At 45.8% G+C, this 19,796-nt stretch overlaps 1 protein-coding gene across 3 annotated transcripts in view; it reads right to left on the minus strand.

Annotated features, from left to right (window-relative positions):
- The window catches only part of FBXL3 (F-box and leucine rich repeat protein 3), a 56,241-nt gene that overhangs the window by 18,763 nt on the left and 17,682 nt on the right, over positions 1 to 19,796 (minus strand). For 2 of the 3 annotated variants that reach the window (XM_042867111.1, XM_042867113.1), the window contains one exon: positions 11,710 to 14,841. The exons of the other annotated variant lie outside the window; for it this stretch is intronic. In XM_042867111.1, coding sequence (XP_042723045.1) covers positions 14,198 to 14,841 — 644 coding nt within the window. In that variant the 3' untranslated portion in view covers positions 11,710 to 14,197. Of the gene's footprint in view, positions 1 to 11,709; positions 14,842 to 19,796 lie in introns of those variants that run through there. 3 annotated transcript variants of the gene reach the window in all.

The raw sequence follows: 19,796 nt of genomic DNA on the forward strand, positions 1-19,796 counted from the left end.
TTAATCAGCAATATGGAAAGCAAAATGCAGTTTCATTAGGCTTAAGGTGAATGAACAGCCTGCTGCAGCCTGAGAGGGGAGCACACATGTACACAGTGATTTGATTCAAAGCATGAGAATGGAGAACCTTAACCTTCTATTAAAAGGAACTAAAAGCAATTTGGTGAATTATCGTGTAACATCAGGAGCATCAGATCAGAAAGATCAGAGGAGGAACAGCTTATTTGAGGTTTGGCTTGTGCTTACTGAGCTCTATATAGTAATATTGTGGAGAGAGAGAGTTTCCAAATTGAGATCCAAGCCAAAGGGGGAAAACTCCAAGTCAAGCCCAACTGATCACAGGAACCACCTGTGCAGGAAGTATCAATGTCCGTTGCCCCTGTGGAAGGCCAGAAATGGAAATGGGCATCCTTGCATCTAGAACAGAAAGAAGCAGCAGCAGAGGAAGTAGAGGAAGATCCAGGCGAGCCCCCCCCCCCCAAACCACCATCACCGAGAAAGGCAACTGAGAAAAGTAAGAGACATGGAGAAGAAAGTGAGGAGGAGGATATTACTTTTACCACTATTAGTCGACCCCTGAAAATGACTGAAATCCAGTGCTTAAGAAAGGAGTTTATACAGCACCCGAATGAAACTGTTGTCACCTGGTTGCTTCATTGTTGGGACAATGGGGCCAATAGCGTGTCCATAGATGGTAGCAAAGCTCGCCAGCTAGGAAACATTGCCTGACACTCAGCTACTGATAGAGGGATTAGTAGATGTCTGAATTCAGTTGCCACCTTCTGGCATATCTGCGATGATAGTAGCTGTGAAGACATCCCTTCAAAGATGGTCTGGATTCTGAGATGAGAGAATGGAATACTGTTGAGAAAGGCATCCAATATTTGAGAGAAACAGCCATGGTGGAAACACTGTATGTTCCCACATTTATTTGTAATGATCCATGCCAGGGCCATGATCCTGAGAAAGTGAAGAGTACACCTGATATACGGCAGAAGCTCACAAGAACAGCACTGGAAAGGTATACCAGCACACTGGTAGTAACATTTGATAGATACGAGGACCTAAACAGAAGACCCCCCCAGTTCTTGAACTGATTCTTACACTTCAAAACTTAGAACAAAAATTACTGCCATCCCATGCTTTCATCTCAGCCATCTCCCAAATGACAGAAAGACTAGATAAAATGGAGAAGAAACAGGACAGCATGCTGGATGAATTGTTCCTAGTGATTAAACACAATGAACCCGTGGCAGTATCAGAAACACACATGAAGACCAGGATGATCAAAAGAATCTGCTGAAGGAGATGATCAAACTGATTAAAGTCTCAGCTATCAAAGGCAAACGCCTCCCTGCTCGAGCAAATGACCACAGTAAATCAATGTCATGTGCTGCTCTATGGAGCTACTTCTGTGAGCATGGAGAGGATGTGAAGAAGTGGTACGATGAACCCACTCCTGCACTATGAGCACGGGTGAGAGAATTACAAAACAGAACAACCATTACTGAAATTGCTCCCGTTACTGCAGGTAACCAATAGAGGGGCCCTGCCCTCAGTCAGGGAGGGGAAAGGGATAATAAAGTGTATTGGACTGTGTGGATTCAATGGCCTGGCATGTCAGAACCACAGGAATACAAAGCACTGCTGGACACCGGTGCCCAGTGCACTCTGATGTCCTCGAGTTATAAAGGGACAGAATTGATTTATATTTCTGGAATGACTGGGTGCTCTCAGGAATTGTCTGTGTTGGAGGCAGAAATAAGCCTCACTGGGAAAGACTAGCGGAAGCATCCTATAGTAACTGGACTGGGGGCTCCACGCATACTCAGTATAGATTATCTCAGTAGGGGGCATTTCAGGGATCCCAAGAGATACTGATGGGCACTTGGCATAGCTGCTGTAAATAAAGACAGCATTAATCAGCTGTCTGTTTTGTCTGGCCTGTCAGAAGATCTGTCTGTTTTGGGGTTACTACAGGTAAAAGAGCAGCAGGTACCAGTGGCTACAAAAATGGCACACAGGCTACAGTACCGCAACAACGGGGATTCCTTGCTCCCCATTCATAAGCTGATTCGTCAGCTACAAAGTCAGGGAGTGATCAGCAAAACTCACTTGCCTTTTAACAGCCCCATAAGGCCAGTGCGTAAAGCCAGCAGAGAATGGAGGCTGATGGTAGATTGCCACAGCCTGAATGAAGTCACACTCCCACTGAGCACTGCTGTGCAAGCTATGTTAGAATTCTGGTACGAACTGGAGTTGGAAGCAAACAAATGGTTGCTTCCAACCATTGCCAATGGTTGCTTTCCAATGACATTGCCAATGCATTCTTTTCTATTCCTTTGGCCACAGAATGCAGGCCACAGTTTGCTATTACCTGGAAGGACGTTCAGTACACCTGGAACTGTTTGCCCCAGGGGGAGAAACACAGCCCAACCATTTGCCATGGGTTGACCCAAACCACACTGGAACAGGGCGGTTCTTCCGAGCACCTGCAATGCATTGATGACATTGTTGTGTGGGACGATACAGCAGAGGAAATTTTTAAGAAAGGAGAGCAAATAATCCAAATTCTAATGCATGCTGCTTTTGCTATTAAGCTAAACATAATGAAAGGACCTGCCCAAGAAATTCAGTTCCCAGGAATAAAATCGCAAGATGGGCATTGTCACATGCCAGGAGATGTGAGTGACAAGATCACAGCTGTCTCCACCCACTATCAAGAAAGAGACACAGTCTTTTCTGGGTGTAGTGGACTTTTGGAGAATGCACATCCCAAAGTATAGCCTCATTGTAAGCCCCCTCTACAAGGTGACATGGAAGAAGTATAATTTTTTGTGGGGTCCTGAACAACAGCAGGCTTTTGAGCAAATTAAAGAGGAGATAGCCTGCGCTATGGCCCTGTGGCCATATGGCCCTGGAGCCAGTACGGATGGGAGAGGATGTAAAGAACATCCTCTACACAGCTGCTGGAAAGAAAGGTCCTACTTGGAGTCTGTGACAAAGAGCCTTAGGAGAAACCCAAGGCTGACCCCTGGGATTCTGGAGTAGAGTGTACAGGGGGTCGGAATAGGGCTGCACTTCAGCTGATAAAGAGATCTTAGCCACACGTGAAGGGGTTCAGGCTGCTTCTGAAGTAATGGGCACTGAAATGCAGCTCCTTCTGGCACCTCAACTGCCAGTGCTGAACTGGATGTTTAAAGGAAAGGTTCCTTCCACCCATCATGCTACTGATGTCACTTGGAGTAAGCGGATTGTGTTGACTGTGCAGCGAGCTATGATGGAGAACCTCAGCCATCCAGGAATCCTAGAGTTGATTATGGACTGACCTGAAGGTGAAAAGTGTGGAACATCACCAGCAGAAGAGGTATTGCATGCTAAAGAGGCCCCACCATACAATGAACTACCAGAAAATGAAAAGAAATATGCCCTGTTCACAGATGGATTGTGTCGTATTGTGGGAAAGCATCGCAGATGGAAAGCTTTTGTGTGGAGCCTAGCATGACGAGTTGCAGAGGCCACTGAAGGAAAAGGAGAATCAAGTCAGTTCGCAGAGGTAAAGGCTGTCGAACTGGCCTTAGATGTTGCTGAATGGGAGAGGTGGCCACTGCTTTATATTGACTCATGGATGGTTGGCAGATGCCTTATGGGGGTGGTTATAAGTGGGAACAAAACAACTGGCAACGGAGGAGTAAACCTATATGGGCTGCTGAACTGTGGAAAAACATTGCTACCTGAACAAAAATGTGGTTATAAAGGTGCATCACATAAATGCTCATGTGCCCAAGAGTCGGGCTACTGAAGAACAGCAAAATAACCATCAGGTAGATCGAGCCGCAAAAATGGATGTGGCTCAAATAGACTTGGACTGGCAGAACAAGGGAGAGTTATTTTTAGTTCGGTGGGCCCATGAGACCTCAGGCCATCGAGGAAGAGACGCAACATACAAGTGTGCTAGAGACTGAACTGTGGATGTTATTGTACAGGTTATCCATGACCGTGACACATGCACCATAATTAAACAAGCCAAGAGGATGAAACCTCTCTGGGGGAAAGCGATGGGAAAAGTCTAAGTATGGAGAGGCATGGCAGGATGATTATATCACCTTTGCCATGATCTCACAATGGTAAGCATTATGTGCTTACTAGGTGGAAGCAACCACTGGGTGACTTGAAACATATTGCAGTACCCCATGCTACTGCCCGAAACACCATATTAGGTTTGGAGAAGCAAATCCTGTGATGACGTGGCACCCCAGAAAGAATTGACTCAAGAGAATGGGACTCATTTCAAAAATTCACTTGTGGATAGTTCAGCCAAAGAACATGGCATTGAGTGGATTTATCATATCTCCTATTATGCACCAGCTTCTGGTAAGATCGAACGCTACAGTGAGTTGTTAAAAAACATGTTGAAAGCAAAGGGTGGTGGAACTTTTAAGCATTGGGAGAAACATTCGGCAGAAACCAGGCTGCTCAAAGCCACATCCAGCCTTGTCTTGAATGCATCCAGGGATTGGGCATCCACAACCTCTCTGGGCAACCTGTTCCAATGTGTCACCACCATTTGAGTGAAAAACTTCCACCTAATATCTAACCTAAGCCTCCCCAATCTCAGTTTAAAACCATTCCTCCTTGTCCTATACTATCCAGCCATGTAAGCAGTCATTCCCCCTCCTGTTGGAGCTCTCTTCAAGTACTGGAAGTCCACAATAAGGTCTCCCTGGAGCCTTCTCTTCTCTGATCTGAACAAGCCCAGTTCCCTCAACCTTTCTTCATAGAAGGTGCTCCAGCCCTCTGATCATCTTAGTGGCCCTCCTCTGGAGCTGTTCCAAGAGCTCTGTGTGTTTCTTGTGCTCAGCCTGGATGCAGTACCCCAGATGGAGCCTCACAAGAGCAGAGTAGAGGTGACAATCATCTCCCTCTCCCTGTTGGCCACCCCTTTTTTAATGTAGCCCAGAACACAGTTGGCCTTCCAGGCTGCAAGTGCATACTGCTGGCTTACATCCAGTTTCTCACCCACCAGGACCCCCAGGTCCTTCTCCACAAAGCTGCTCTCCAAGAGATCTTCACGTAGTCTGTATAAATACCTGGGATTGTCCTGACCCAAGTGCAGCATTCTGCACTTGACATTATTGAACCTCATTAGGTTTTCATGGGCCCACTTCCCCAGCCTGTCCAGGTCCCTCTGGATGGCTTCCCTTCCTTCCAGTGTATCGACTGCACCACTCAGCTTGGTGTCATTGGCAAACTTGCTGAGGGTGCACTTGAAGCCATCGTCTGTCATTGATGAAGATGCTGAAGAGCACCGGTACCAAGACTGACCCCTGAGGAACACTGCTTGTGACCAGCTTCCACCCTGACACAGAATCATTGATCACAACCCTTTAGCAGCGTCCAGCCAACCAATTCCTCATCCATGAAACCAATCATCCTTCAAATCCATACCGTTACACTTTAGAGAGAAGGATGTGGTGAGGGACCATGTCAAAGGCTTTGCAGAAGTCCAGGTACTTGACATCCATTGCCCTTCTCTCGTCCACCAATGCCATCACTCCATCATAGAAGGCCACCGGATTGGTCAGGCATGATCTGCCCTTGGTGAAGCCATGCTGGCTCACTTGGATCACCTCTTCATCTTGTATGTGCCTTAACATGGCAACGAAGATTTGCTCCATAATCTTTTCAGGCACAGAAGTGAGACTCACCGGCCTATAGTTCTCCAGGTCATCCTATGTCCCTTTCTTAAAAATGGGAGTAACATTTCCCTTCTTCCAGTCAATGGGGTCTCACCTAACAGCCATGATTTTTCCAAATATGATGGAGAGCATTGGCAACTGTATCAGCCATCTTTCTCAGAACCCTGGGATGGATATCATACAGCCTCGTGGACTTACATACATTCAGTTTCATGAAGAGGTCTTGGATTTAATCCACTGTTATACTGGGACAGAATTTGTTCCTCTCACCCACACCTAGATCTTCAGGGTCCTGGCAGACATGGGGAGGAGCCTGACCACCAGTGAAGATCAAGGCAAAGCAATCACTGAGTACCTTGAGCTTTTTCTATATCTGAGGAAGCCAGTTCTCCATCCTCATTTATCAGAGGGGGAGCACTGTCCTTGGTCTGTCTCCTCCTGCTTATGTACCCGTAGAACCCCTTCTTGTTATTATCCACATCCCTCACCAAGTTCAGCTCCATCTGTGCCTTGGCTTTCTTGATCTTATTTCTACACATGTGGACAATGTCCCTGTATTCTTCCCAGCCTACACAGCCCTGCTTCTACTTCCTGTATATTTCTTTTCCCTCAGTTTAAGCAACAGGTTCTTGCTTAGCCATGCTGGTTGCCCACCTCCTTTGCTCGATTTGTTCATTCCATCTAGTACTTGGACCAGGAAGTTGTCCTCAACAGACTCCAGGAATCTCCTGGATTGCCTGCCACCTGCCATGCCACTATCCCAGCAGACATCCAGGTGGTTGAAATCCCCAATCAGGATGAGCCCATGAGCACGACACCTCCTGCAGTCGAAGCAAGAAAGCCTCATCAACAAACTCCCCCTCATCCACAGGCTCGCCCTCATCAGGTGGTCTGTAGCAGACCCCCCAACCACTGGATGCCCTTTACTAGGCCGATCTTTGATTTTTACCCACAAGCTCTCAACCTGGTCATGGCTGTTCCTAAGACACAGCTCGTCACAGTCTATCCACTATCTAACAAAGAAGGCAAGTCCACCACCCCTCCAACCTTGTCTGTACCTTCTGAAGAGCTTGTAGCCCTCAATCACAGTACACAAGTAATGAGAGTTGTCCCACCACGTCTACATGATAACAACCAGATCATAATTATCCAAGTACATCATGGTTTCCAGCTTCTTCCACATATTTCCCATGCTGTGTGCATTGGTGTAAAGGCACTTGAGCTGGGTTTTCTCGCACACTATCTTCGTAGAGGGGCCATCCCTCAAACCTTGAAAAGAAATCTGAAGTTTTCTCCCAGTGCTTCCTAGAAGGACATGAGAAAGTTACCTTAATCCTCTAAAGGGAAAATGGGATGAGTAAAAGTTTGTGCTTGAAAAAGGAAATCCACAAAAACCTATTTAACAAAAGCATTTGGGTGGAATGTCTTCCTGCTGAAATTCACATAGGTGAGGGGAATACGGTCATATTTCTTGTTACGTTCACAGTCAACTGGTGGAAAGCAAGCTCCCATATTTGGCAGTTTCTAGAGGATGGTCCCAGCTGCCAGGCTCAAAGATGACTCCTGCTTTCCGTGTATCTAGCAAATACATCACCCATTCACTCATGCTTCAAATAGAATCATAGAATCGCAAGGTTGGAAAGGACCTACAAGATCATCTAGTCCAACCACCCTCCCATCACCATTGCTACCACAACCCACTAAACCATAACTCGTAGCTTCTTATCCAGACACCTCTTGAACACTGCCAGGGACGGTGACTCCACCACTCCCTGGGCAGGCCATTCCAGTGCCTGACCACTCTCTGAGAGAAAAAGTTTCTCCTTATGTCTAATCTAAATCTCCTCTGGTACAGCTTGCGGACATTTTTGGGTCCTGTTTATTGCCTGGAAGAGGCCAAACCCCTCCTCTCTTCAGGAAGTTGTAGAGTGCAATGAGGTCTCCTCTGAGCCTCCTCTTCTCCAGACTCAACAATCCCAGCTCCCTCAGCCGCTCCTCATAAGACTTGTTCTCCAGACCCCTCACAGCTTCACTGTCCTTTACAGACACATTCCAGGGCCTCAGTGTCTTTCATGTAGTGCAGGGCCCAAAACTGAACACAGTACTCAAGGTGCAGCCTTACCAGGGCTGAATACAGGGGGATGATCACCTCTCTGCTTCTGCTGGCCACACTATTTCTAATGCAGACTGGGTGGCCCTCTTGGCCACCTAGGCACACTGTTGGCTCATGTTCAGACGAGCATCAACCAACTCACCTCTTCACAGTCATCCAGTCACTCATCCCCAAACTTATAGTGCTGCATGGGGTTGTTGTGGCCAAAGTGCAGGACACGGCACTCACTGTGAGGCCCATTCACCTCAGCCCAGCAACTCGGCTTATCCAGATCTTTCTGAAGGGCCTCCCTACCCTCAAGCAGATCAAGGCCACCTCCCAACTTGGTGTCATCTGCAAACTTACTGAAGGTACACTCAATCCCCTCATCTAGGCCATCAATGAAGATATCAAACAAAATGGAACCCAGAACTGACCCCTGGGGACACCACATGTAAACCGCTCATCAGACTTAACTCCATTAACCACTACCCCTTGGGCACAACCCTCTAGTCACTTCCTTACCCAAAGAAGGGTATACCTGTCCAGGCCACAGGCAGTCAGTTTCTCCGGGAAAATATTGTGAGAGACCGTATCAAAGGCTTTGCTGAAGTCTAGGTAGACTACATCAACAGCCTTTCCCTCGTCTACCAGGCTGGTGTCTCGCTCCAATTTATTGGAGGGAGATGAGGTTCTTTTAATATCTGTATACTCGGCGTGAGATTAAGAAACAATGGTTCATATGTTAGTCCAACCAGTTTATTACAAATCCTAATCAGGGAGACGGGGAAGGGAAGGAGGGCGATAGAAAAGATAGGAAAGAAGCAATTGTGTAAAGCGGGGATACTCACCACCAGGATCCAGCAGCGGTCCCGTTGCGTGACGTTTCGAAGGTCTGAGGCAGAAGCAGCGGGAGGGGGCAGGGGATGGGGGAAGGTAGCAGCAGCGTGACCGGACTTGGGCAGCAAGCAGGTTGCAGGAGGCAGTCGCAGAGCCAATGCTGGAGGAAGCAGCTCAGGTAGCAGGCCCAGGAGAGTTCATCAGGTAGCAGGAGAGCAGGAGGCAGTCGCGGACCCAATCTGGGAGGAAGCAACAGCGCACAGGCAGCAGGCCCAGAGTTCTTCAGGATGCAAGAATTCCGTAGTGTGAGGAATCTGATTGCAGACACCTCTTCTTCTACTTCAGCATACAGGCATCACTTCGTGAGGAATCTGAAGTCAGACACCTATCCTCATGGTTTTCGATTCCTCTTTTATCCTACTTGTTCTTCTGCCTATGTGACATCCCTGGACACTTGAGCAAGAGTCATGTGAGTACCCCCTGAGATGGCCATCATCCTGAGATAAGTCCACAAGAAGACAGCTTCACAGCTATTAAGCTGCAGCTCATCTCTCCTTGCCCCTGGCCTTGTCCATCTGTGTCCCCCAGACAAAGGATTTCACAACCCTTACCCAGGAATTGTCTCATCAATTTTTCCAGAGAAAGGATTTCACAACCTTTGCCAAGGACTTGCCTGGTCTTGTTCATCTGTGTCCTTCAGACAAAGGATTTCACAACCTTTGCCCAGGACTTGTCCATCGAAGTTCTCCTGAGAAAGGATTTCTCAACCCCTGCCCTGGACTTGCCTGGACTTGTTCATCTGTGTCCCCAGCAAGCTTTGAGACACTGATGTTAATAGAATAATATCTTCCAGCTGGTCACCTCATCGTAGAAGATGAGGTTGCTCAAGCACAACCTGCCTTTCATGAATCTGTAATGGCTATGCCTGATGCCCTGGACTCCACACACATGCCGTATGATCTCACCCAAGATGATTTGCTCCATAACTCTCCCTGGTACTGATGTCAGGCTGACAGGCCTGTAGTTCCCCAGATCCTTCTTATGGCCCTTCTTGTAGATGGGGGTAACGTTGGTAAGCCTCATATGCCCTGGGAGCTCCTCAGATAACCAGGAGTGCTGATAGATGGCAGAAAGTGGCTTGGCAATCACCCCCGCCAGCTCCCTCAGCACCCAAGGGTGGAGCCCATGTGGTCCCATGGATTTGTGACAGTCCAGATGGAGGAGGAGCTCTCTGACTGTCTCCACCTGAATCACCGGAGATGTATTCTTCAAACCATTCCAGACTTCCAGATCAGGGCGTAAAGTGCCCTGCAGATAACTGATCTGCCTTTTAAAGACAGATGTAAACGCAGCATTGAGGACTTCAGCCTTCACAGAATCACAGAACCACAGAATCACAGAATCAGAATGGACCTCAAGGATCATGAATCTCCAACCCCTCTGCCACAGGCAGGGCCACCAACCTCCCCATGTAATACTAGACCAGGCTGCTCAGGGCCCCATCCAATCTGGTCTTGAACACCTCCAGAAAAGGGGCATCCACAACCTCTCTGGGCAGCCTGTTCCAGCACCTCACCACTCTCTCTGTAAAGAATTTCCCCCTGAGATCCAACCTAAATCTCCCCTCCCTCAACTTAAAACCATTTTCCTTCTCTTTATCCTCAGTGATCACATTCCCTGCTGCATCAAGGAAAGGATGAAAATTCTCCTTGGTTCTTCTCTTACCACTGATTTATTTGTAAAAGGATTTCTTATTCTTTTTTTACTGTAGTGGCCAATCTGAGCTCAAGATGGGCTTTTGCCTTCCTAACTTCCAAATCCTGCGTACCTTAGCAGCCTCCTTGTAATCTCTCCAAGTAGTCTGTCCCTTCTTCTAAACGACACAGACTCTCTTTTTCTTCTGGAGTCTCAGTAGTAGTTCCCAGTTCATGCACACTGTTCTTCTTCCCCTACAGCTTGCTGTACGGCCTTCAGGAACATCCTGTTCTTGTGCCTTTAAGATTTCCATCTTGAGGAGTATCAAGGCTTCCTGGACCCCTTAACGCTTCAGGAGTGAATCCCAAGAGACCCCTGCAACAAGCATCCTGAACAGGTCGAAATCTGCCCTCTGGAAGTTCAAGGTAGCATTTTTGCCAGTCACCCTTCAGACAACTCCAAAAATAGAGAATTTTACAATTTTGTGGTCGCTCTGCCCAAGACAGTCCCCAGCTTTCATATCTCCCACCAGTCTTTCTCTATTAGTGAAGAGCAGGTCTAGCAGGGCACCACCCCTGGTAGGCTCTTGTATCAGCTGTGTAAGGAAGCTATCTTCCACACATTCTAGAAACCTCTTGGACTACTTCCTCTGTGTTGTATTATATTTTCAACATATATCAGGGAAGTTGAAGTCTCCCATGATAATAAGTGTTGGCAATCGCATGATTTCTGAAAGCTACTCAAAGAATGCCTCGTCCTCTTCAACCTGATTAGGTGGTCTATAACAGGTGTTACAGATTATTTTGAACTCTCAGTTCTACTCCCTGCTTTTATGCACCTTGCATTTAAGAGATAAAATACAGAAATCATTCTGTAACATGAAGATTTTTAAGTCTGCACTGTCCACACCCCTGAGGGCATGAAGTAACAGCCATCAATTAGGTCTACAAGTCTTCCAGTCCAGTTCCTCCTTTGCGTTGACTGATTTCAGATACAGCATTAAGAAATCAGACTTTACCCTCCTTCCATAGGCCCTAGGGCAAAAGCTGTCCAGTTCCTGAGCATCTGGTGAGGAAATGCTACATTGACTGTCCTACAGAAGTGGAGGATCATACCCTGTGGTCTCCATTTCACAGCAGGGGAACTTAATAACAGTGGCAGATATAGTCAATTGGGATATCTAATGAAAAGGATGAACAAATCATACAGAACATCTAAGGTTAACTCTAGCTTCACTGTTCTAGTTAAATAGTATCAAAACCATATCCAAACTTTTATGTGTCTTTTAGGAAAATTAATTTATATTTTGTAGTCTGAACTACAAACATTGAAGTTCTGAGTCCCTTTAAGATTAAAAAAATCCTCATTAACACAATGCTCCAGTTTTAGATTCAGCAGCAGCATTTATTTTGACAACCCTACATGACCTTTGTGACAGTCTGTGGTACTCCTGTTACAGCTTATTCCATGGATTCTATTGTTTGTTTGTTCCACCATGTGTTGAAGACAAAGAATAGTACAAGATTTGCTTATAAGGGCACTACTGCAGCTTTTCTTGAAGCTATTTACAATGTAGACTTGCCTGGGAAGTCCGAGCTGTTTAGTTGAGCTGAGAACACTAACTGGTGTGAAGCAAAAAGTGCAGACTTAAATGAAAGGGGAAACAACCAGTTTTCTTCTTGAACTGAGTGTCACATCTATACATCTCTATCCATACACAGAACTGTTTGAAAGTTATGCAACAGAATAGAGACCTTCTCAGAAAAGGCCACCCTTGATGGAGAGAGCAGCTCAAGTACAACTAAGCATAAAGCCTTCCTGCCATATTCTCCATTTCAGATTTCTGTCTGTGAGAAGCAGAGGGCTGGAATTAAAAGATGGGAATTCCTGGAGTGAGGAGATGAATGTATTTGGCATATCTGTCCTGTCTTTCTGTCACTGCACTACCACAGCAGTGAGTGACAGACCATTGCTTACTTTGCCCGTATGAGAACACAGTCAAGGTCCTAAGAGTTGCATTAGCAGAAGACATCACATGCCGACTTAGTGACAACATTCCCTTTTCCCCAGCCTGTTAGTGTTACTCCATTTTTATCACAGAAGTCATTCTGAGAGTGAAAATATAAAAAACACTGAACTTTTTTACTTCAATGATCTAGATATATTGACACCTTTTATACAAATAAAAGCAAATTATAGCAGTACATTAACAAATTCTAATACAAAAATGTGTACTTCATAAAATGTGATTTTTAAATGACAAAGCTCTACAGAAACATACAACTCCCTATAAAGACGTCCAGTCCACTGAGCAATGCTTGCTCAAAATATCATTATGAACTAAATATGCTCATAAGTATATTACCATTGAACTATACATTTGGATAAAACATTACTGAAACCAGAAGTGAAAACCTACTCATTACCAGTACACGTACAGCTCAAACGAGAAGCAGCCACCAGCAGAGCTCAGTACAGCCCCAGACTGGAGAAGCTCTGCCTTGCAGGTGGCCAATCACACCTTGCAAACATTCATCTGTCACATTAATAGTTTAGTGTTATCCATCAATAGAATAGAAAGTAACCCAACTGTTGGCAGTAGGAAGTGAAGTCACAAGACACATCCAGATCACAGGCAATATGTTGCCTACACTAGAATTTTCTCTAAAAAAATGATTTTACCAAATAGTCAAAATGTTTTCCTCTACTGCTCTACTTCACGTAAGTTTACTGCTTTGAGGTTTTAAAATACGAAATGATTGAACCAGCTGAATTAAAAGTTATACAAAATGATCATCTATCAAACATTTACTTTATACATAAACATTTTTGAAACTGATTTACAGTGTACAATTAGTTATACAGCATAAGCAACCATTACAATATCATTTTTCCCTCAAACTGAAAGCAGCCAACAATGTCTACTGTGTTGTTCAAAGGTCCTCGGTCACCAATCCTATTTTATCTCACCTCGCACTGTTCACATCCGTGCTGTCCCACTGAGTACCACAGGGTACATTTAATAAGCTGTACATTACTCTGTCTAACAATATGCTGCAAAACTGGTTAATGTGCAAGAAAAGCTCATTAACTCCAATGCCTATTTAAATACAACGTATCTACAATTTTCCCCAGAATGCTTGCGCTTCCTGAGCTAGACATAAAATACCTTAAAACAGGTTTGGACATGAATCTGAGACCCCATAAACAAACTAAGATACCTAGAGAAAGAAGAAAAGCAAACCGCTTCTGGTAGCTCTCATTACTATTTGTTTGTACTCTAAATATACTTTAGATTGATCTAATAAACTGAATAAGATAACAAATTCAGTATTTTAATTTTCTAACCTATATTGTTATATATTGATCTTGCTTTTTACCACTTAATATAAACAATGTATACATCTCACAGCCTACTAAATTCTCCATATATTCTTAACCCTGTCACCTGGGTGACTGGATTTAATCATGCTATAGTCTGCAACAGAGCATGAAACTTCCAGGGTTTTTTTTTTTGGTTTTTAATAACAAATCCAATTGTGTTCAGTATTAGTATTTAAATCAAAGAAGTTCAGGATATTGAAGTTATCTTACAGTTACATTTCAATGTTTTTTAATAGAAATTAAAAAACTAATTTATCAATTAAAAAGAACATATCTAATCCATCATTGGATGCAGAAAGGTTTTAGAGATATTTATGATTTCTATTTTAAATTACTTGAATTTCACAAATTGTTTCTGAATGAAATCCTATCAAACGCTGCAGTGACTTACAATAATAAACTACAGTATCAATTAAGCTTATACAATAAATTACAAGATGCTAAGCATAAGGTGCTATTCTGTCTGCCCTAAAGTCTTTTCAGGATGTTACCACGTAGGCATCATGTCCGGGAACCAGACTCTACCGAGATGTTTTGAAACTTCCCAGTGGATCTGCTCTAAGCTGTATTTCTGGTCAGGAATCAGAACTTCCTCCATAATAGAAAGCTGTGAGAGACGGCCGCCACACATCTTCACAAACTCAACAAAGGCACTGCAAGAGACTTCACACTCTCCTAGGCCAACAGCTGACAAATACTTGCACCGCTCTGCGATACGGATCAACTCCTCATCCAGTGGCCGTAATCCATTGGCGCACACGACCAATTCAACCAACCGAGGACACGTCATCCCAACGCGGCCAAGTACATCTTTGCTTACCGATCTTCCAAAGTAAAGGTGAGTGACAGGTATTTCATAGCGAAAGAATGGGTCAAACTCTTCTTCATACAAGAAAAAATACATGACTAAGTTCACTTTAGGAGAATGCTTGATGAAAGCGTCCCAGCTGCTCTTCTGAATCGTGTGGAACTGAGTCTGTCCAGGATTTTCACTGACAACATCGATGCGCAAGTGTTCTAACCTGACATGTTTTTCAGAAGACAAGGCGAGCAGCAGCTCATCGCTCAGCAGATGGTAGTTGAGCGCCAACTCACGTAAACCATGACACTGATCAGCCACACAAAGGATTCCTTGCAAAGCAGAACATTACGGAATGGGTTATACAGGTAAATATACCGGTACTTGAATAACAAACATAAGAATTTGTTTCTGTATATCAAAAAGTTGCAAAGAATATGCATTTCAATATAGAATCATTATGCAATATCAAAATTAAATCTTACTGGACAACCAAAACATGAATCTTTTGTTACGTGACCAGCGTCGTGTGACTTCTTTGTGCAAAGTAAGATATACATATATTATGTGTTGTATACTTTCCCTTGGGAGTTGATTCTTGTATGTGGCAAACATAAGATTTACATACTCTTAACTGTTCCATCCTGCCGTAAGTCTATCTATAAATGCAAGTTCATAATAAATCACAGAATCATACAATGGCTTGGGTTGGAAGGGACCTCAAGGATCATGAATCTCCAACCCCCCTGCCACAGGCAGGACCACCAACCTCCCCATTTAATACTAGACCAGGCTGCCCAGGGCCCCATCCAACCTGGTTCTGAACACCTCCAGGGATGGGTCATCCTCCTTGGGCAGCCTGTTCGAGCACCTCACCACTCTCATCATAAAGAACCTCCCCCTGATATTTAACCTAAATCTTCCTTTTTTCAACTTAAAACCATTTCCCCTTGTCCTGCTGTTCTCTACTATTTCATAGATTTGAGTCCCCTCCTGTTTGCAGGCTCCCTTTAGGTACTGGAAGGCTGCAATGAGGTCACTCCGCAGCCTTCTCTTCCCCAGGCTGAATAAGCCCAGCCCTTCTGCCTGTCTTCATAGGGAAGGTGCTCCAGCCCTCTGATCATCTTTGGGGCCCGACTCTGGACCCTCTCCAACAGCTGTCTTTCTTGTACTGGGGGTGCCAGACCTGGACACAATATGCCAGATGGGGCCTCACAGGGGCAGAATAGAAAACGACAATCACCTCCCTCTCTCTGCTGGCCACCCCTCTTCTGATGGAGTCCAGGATGTCATTTGCTTTCTGAACTGCAAGAGCACAGTGCTGGCTCACATTCAGTTTTTCACCCACCAAGACCTTCAGGTCCTTCTCTATAGGGCTACTCTCAAAGACTGCTCCTCCCAGTCAGCATATATGCCTGGGATTCCTCCAGCCCAAGTGCAAAACCTTGCACTTAGCTGTGTTAAACCTCATTAGATTCACCCACTCTGGAAGCATATTGCCCATGACTATATCTGACCAAGCAGCCAAGAACAAAATCTGACTGCCACCCAAGGAACAGATATTTAATGAATGCTACATTTTCATTAAATACAGAAGATACAGGGTAAGTTCAATACTGATCATCTTCATCCCAGCAGCAGTGAGGTCTCTTTTTCACTACTCAAACTACTTGTCTGTCCTGCACTATTGTTAAGAACACAATTCTTAAGAACTGATCTAGTACCAAACATCTACTCTCCCACAAATATGCACTTTGAAGACACATTATACATTTTAAGTGTATTAGCAAGCGACTGCTTTTGTGCAACTCATCACCTTTTTGATTCAGTTCAAGTTCTTCAACAGTATGTAGCAATCTAATAATAATAACAGACCCGTGAGAAAAAAAAAAATCACTAGATCATAGAAGGAGATCAGGTTGGTCAAGGAGGACCTGCCCTTCATGAACCCATGCTGGCTGGGCCTGATCACCTGGTTGTCCTGCACATGCCACGTGATCAGGGGATGGAGTTGGGTCCGGTCTTGTTTAACATTTTCATCAATGATCTTGATGAGGGGATGGTGGCCACCCTCAGCAAGTTTGCTAATGATACGAAGTTGGGAGGATTGGCTGACACGCCTGAAGGCCGTGCTGCCATTCAGCGAGACCTGGACAGGCTGGAGAGCTGGGCAGAAAAAAACCGGATGAGGTTTAACAAAAGCAAGTGTAGAGTCTTGCATCTGGGGAGGAATAATTGCATGCACCAGTACAGGTTGGGGGATGACCTGCTGGAGAGGAGCTCTGCAGTGAGGGACCTGGGGGTCCTGGTAGACGACAGGTTGGCCATGAGCCAGCAGTGTGACCTTGTGGCCAAAAAGGCCAATGGCATCCTGGGATACATTAAAAAGAGCATGGCCAGCAGGTCGAGGGAGGTGATCCTCCCCCTCTACTCTGCCCTGGTAAGGCCTCATCTGGAGTACTGTGTCCAGTTCTGGGCTCCCCAGTACAAAAAAGACAGGGATCTCTTGGAAAGAGTCCAGCGGAGGGCCACGAAGATGGCGAAGAGCCTGAAGCATCTCTCCTATGAAGAAAGGCTGAGTGAACTGGGCCTGTTCAGCCTCGAGAAAAGACTGAGAGGGGACCTGATCCAGGTCTATAAATATCTAAGGTGTGGGGGGCAGAATGGCAAGGCCAGACTCTTTTCAGCGGTATGTGGAGACAGGAGAAGGGGAAACAGACGGAAACTGGAGCATATGAAGTTCCACACAAATGTGCGCAAGAACTTCTTTACAGTGAGGGTGACGGAGCACTGGAACAGGCTGCCCAGGAAGGTTGTGGAGTCTCTTCTCTGGAGATATTCAAGACCCACCTCAACGCCTTGCAACTTGGTGTAGGGAACCTGCTTTGGCAGGGAGGTTAGAGATTCATGATCCTTGAGGTCCCTTCCAACCCCTACGATTCTGTGATCTCCCTCAAGACAATCTGCTCCATAACCTTCCCTGGCACCGAGGTCAAGCTAACAGGCCTGTAGTTCCCTGGATCCTCCTTACAACCCTTCTTGTAGATGGGAGTCACACTGGCAAGCCTTCTGGGACCTCACCAGTCAACAAGGAGTGCAGATGGATAATGGCAAGCAGCTCAGCTATCTCCTCTGCCAGTTCTCTCAGCACTGTCGGCTGAATCCCATCCGGCCCCATGGACAGTTCAGCTGGAGTAGTAGGTCTCTGACTGATTCCTCCCGAATCGCGGGGGTTCTGTCTGTACCCCAGTCGAGACTACCAGGTCAGAAAGCGGAGTACCCCGAGGATAACTGGTCTGACCTTTAAAGACAGATGTAAAGAAGGCATTCAGAACCTCTGCCTTCTCCTTATCCTCAGTGATCACATTCCTAGCCTCATCCAGTAAAGAATGGAGATTATCTTTAGTCCTTATCTTACTGTTGATGTATTTATGTAAGAGTTTCTTGTTCCTTTTTACCCCAGAAGCCAGGTTGAGTTGAACCTGGACTTTTGCCTTTCTGATTTTCTCTCTACACATCTTAACAAATTCTCTGTACTCTTTCTGAGTTGCCTGTCCCTTCTCCCACAGGAGATAGATTTTCTTTTTCTCCCGGAGCCTCAAGAATAGCTCCCTATTCATCCATGCCAATCTTCTTCCCCATGGCTCATTTTGCGGCTCACGGGGACAGCCAGCTCCCGTGCCTTTAAGACTTCCTTCTTGAAGAATGACCAGCCATCTTGGACCCTTTCTTAAGATTGGAACATAGGGGATTCCCCCTACTAGCCTTCTCAATAATTCAAAGTCCGTCCTCCAGAAGTCCAAGGTAGCAGTTTCGCTGTTCCCCATCCTGGCTCCACCAAGAATTGAGAACTCTACCATTTCATGGTCACTCTGTCCAAGACAGTCCCTGACCTCCACATCTCCCACCAGATTTTCTCTGTTTGCGAGCAGCAGGTCTAGCAGGGCAGTTCCTCTTGTCGGTTCTCTCACCAGCTGCATCAGAAAGTTACCCTCCATACAATCCAGAAACCTTCTAGACTGCTTCTTCTGCATTGTGTTGTATTTCCAGCATATGTTGGGGAAATTGAACTCCCCCATGAGCACAAGGGCTGGCGACTGCACAGCTTCCGCCAGCTGCTCGTAGAATTCCTCATCTGTCTCTTCATCCTGGTTCGATGGTCTGTAGCAGACATCCACCAGGAAGTCTGCATTGTCAGCTCTTCCCCTGATCTTTACCCATAGGGGTTCGACCTTATTATCCCCAGCCTCAAGTTCAATGACATCAAAGCACTCTCTAGTATAGAGAGCCAGGCCACCACCCCTCTTTCCTTGCCTATCCCTTCTGAAGAGTTTGTAGTCAGCCATTGCAGCACTTCAGTCATGAGAGAGGTCCCACCATGTTTCCGTAATGGCAACTAGGTCATAGTTAACCTGGCACACAGTGGTTTCCAACTCTTCTTGTTTGTTGTCCATGCTGCATTGGTGTAGATGCACTTCAGCTGAGCCCCTCGCCTCACCCCTAATCCCATTACCATTCCCCCAGGCTCATTTCTAGCAGGCCTGGTTTTATCCCTTTCCCCCTTCCGATCTAGTTTAAAGCCCTCTCTACAAGTCTCACCAACTCCTGGGCAATGATCCATTTCCCCCTTTGGAATAGGTGATACCCATCGGCAGCCCCCATACCAAGTGCCAACTAGACAGCCCCATGATGAAAGAACCCAAAATCTTTGCGCTTGCACCAGCATCTCAGCCATGTGCTTATAAGGTGAGTTTTCCTGCTTCTCTCAGAGTCCTTCCCCACCACCATAGGAATGAAGGCAAATACTACTTGTATGCTTGCTCCATCAACTAACTTCCCCAGTCCCCTAAATCATTTTTTATAGTCCTCAGGCTTCTGTTAGTGACCTCATCACTGCCAGCCTGGACTATCAATAGAGGATAGTAATCAGAGGGGCAGATCAGACTAGGAAGTTTTCTAGAAATATCCCTGATCCAGGCCACGGGGAGGCAGCACATTTCCCTATGGGTAGGAGCAGGCCAACATATTGGGCACTCAGTTCCTCTCAGAAGAGAGTCACCTATGACTATCACCCTCCTTTCTTTACTGAAGGAGGCAGTCTTTTAAGGAGAGGTGGTCAGCTCCATGCTTGAAAAGCTTGGAGGCAATCCTCCCACCTCATTCTCAGCCACCTCACCCTCCAGTTTCAGGGCTTCAAACCTATTACATACAGGCACCTGGGTAACCAAGGTAGGTCAGGATGGGCACCGCCTGCATCTCTGAGCTGCGACTTGCTGCTATTCCTTCT

This window comes from Lagopus leucura, unplaced genomic scaffold (assembly GCF_019238085.1).
Source record: "Lagopus leucura isolate 7727_CA_CO unplaced genomic scaffold, USGS_WTPT01 Super-Scaffold_100001, whole genome shotgun sequence".
Lineage (NCBI taxonomy): Eukaryota > Metazoa > Chordata > Aves > Galliformes > Phasianidae > Lagopus > Lagopus leucura.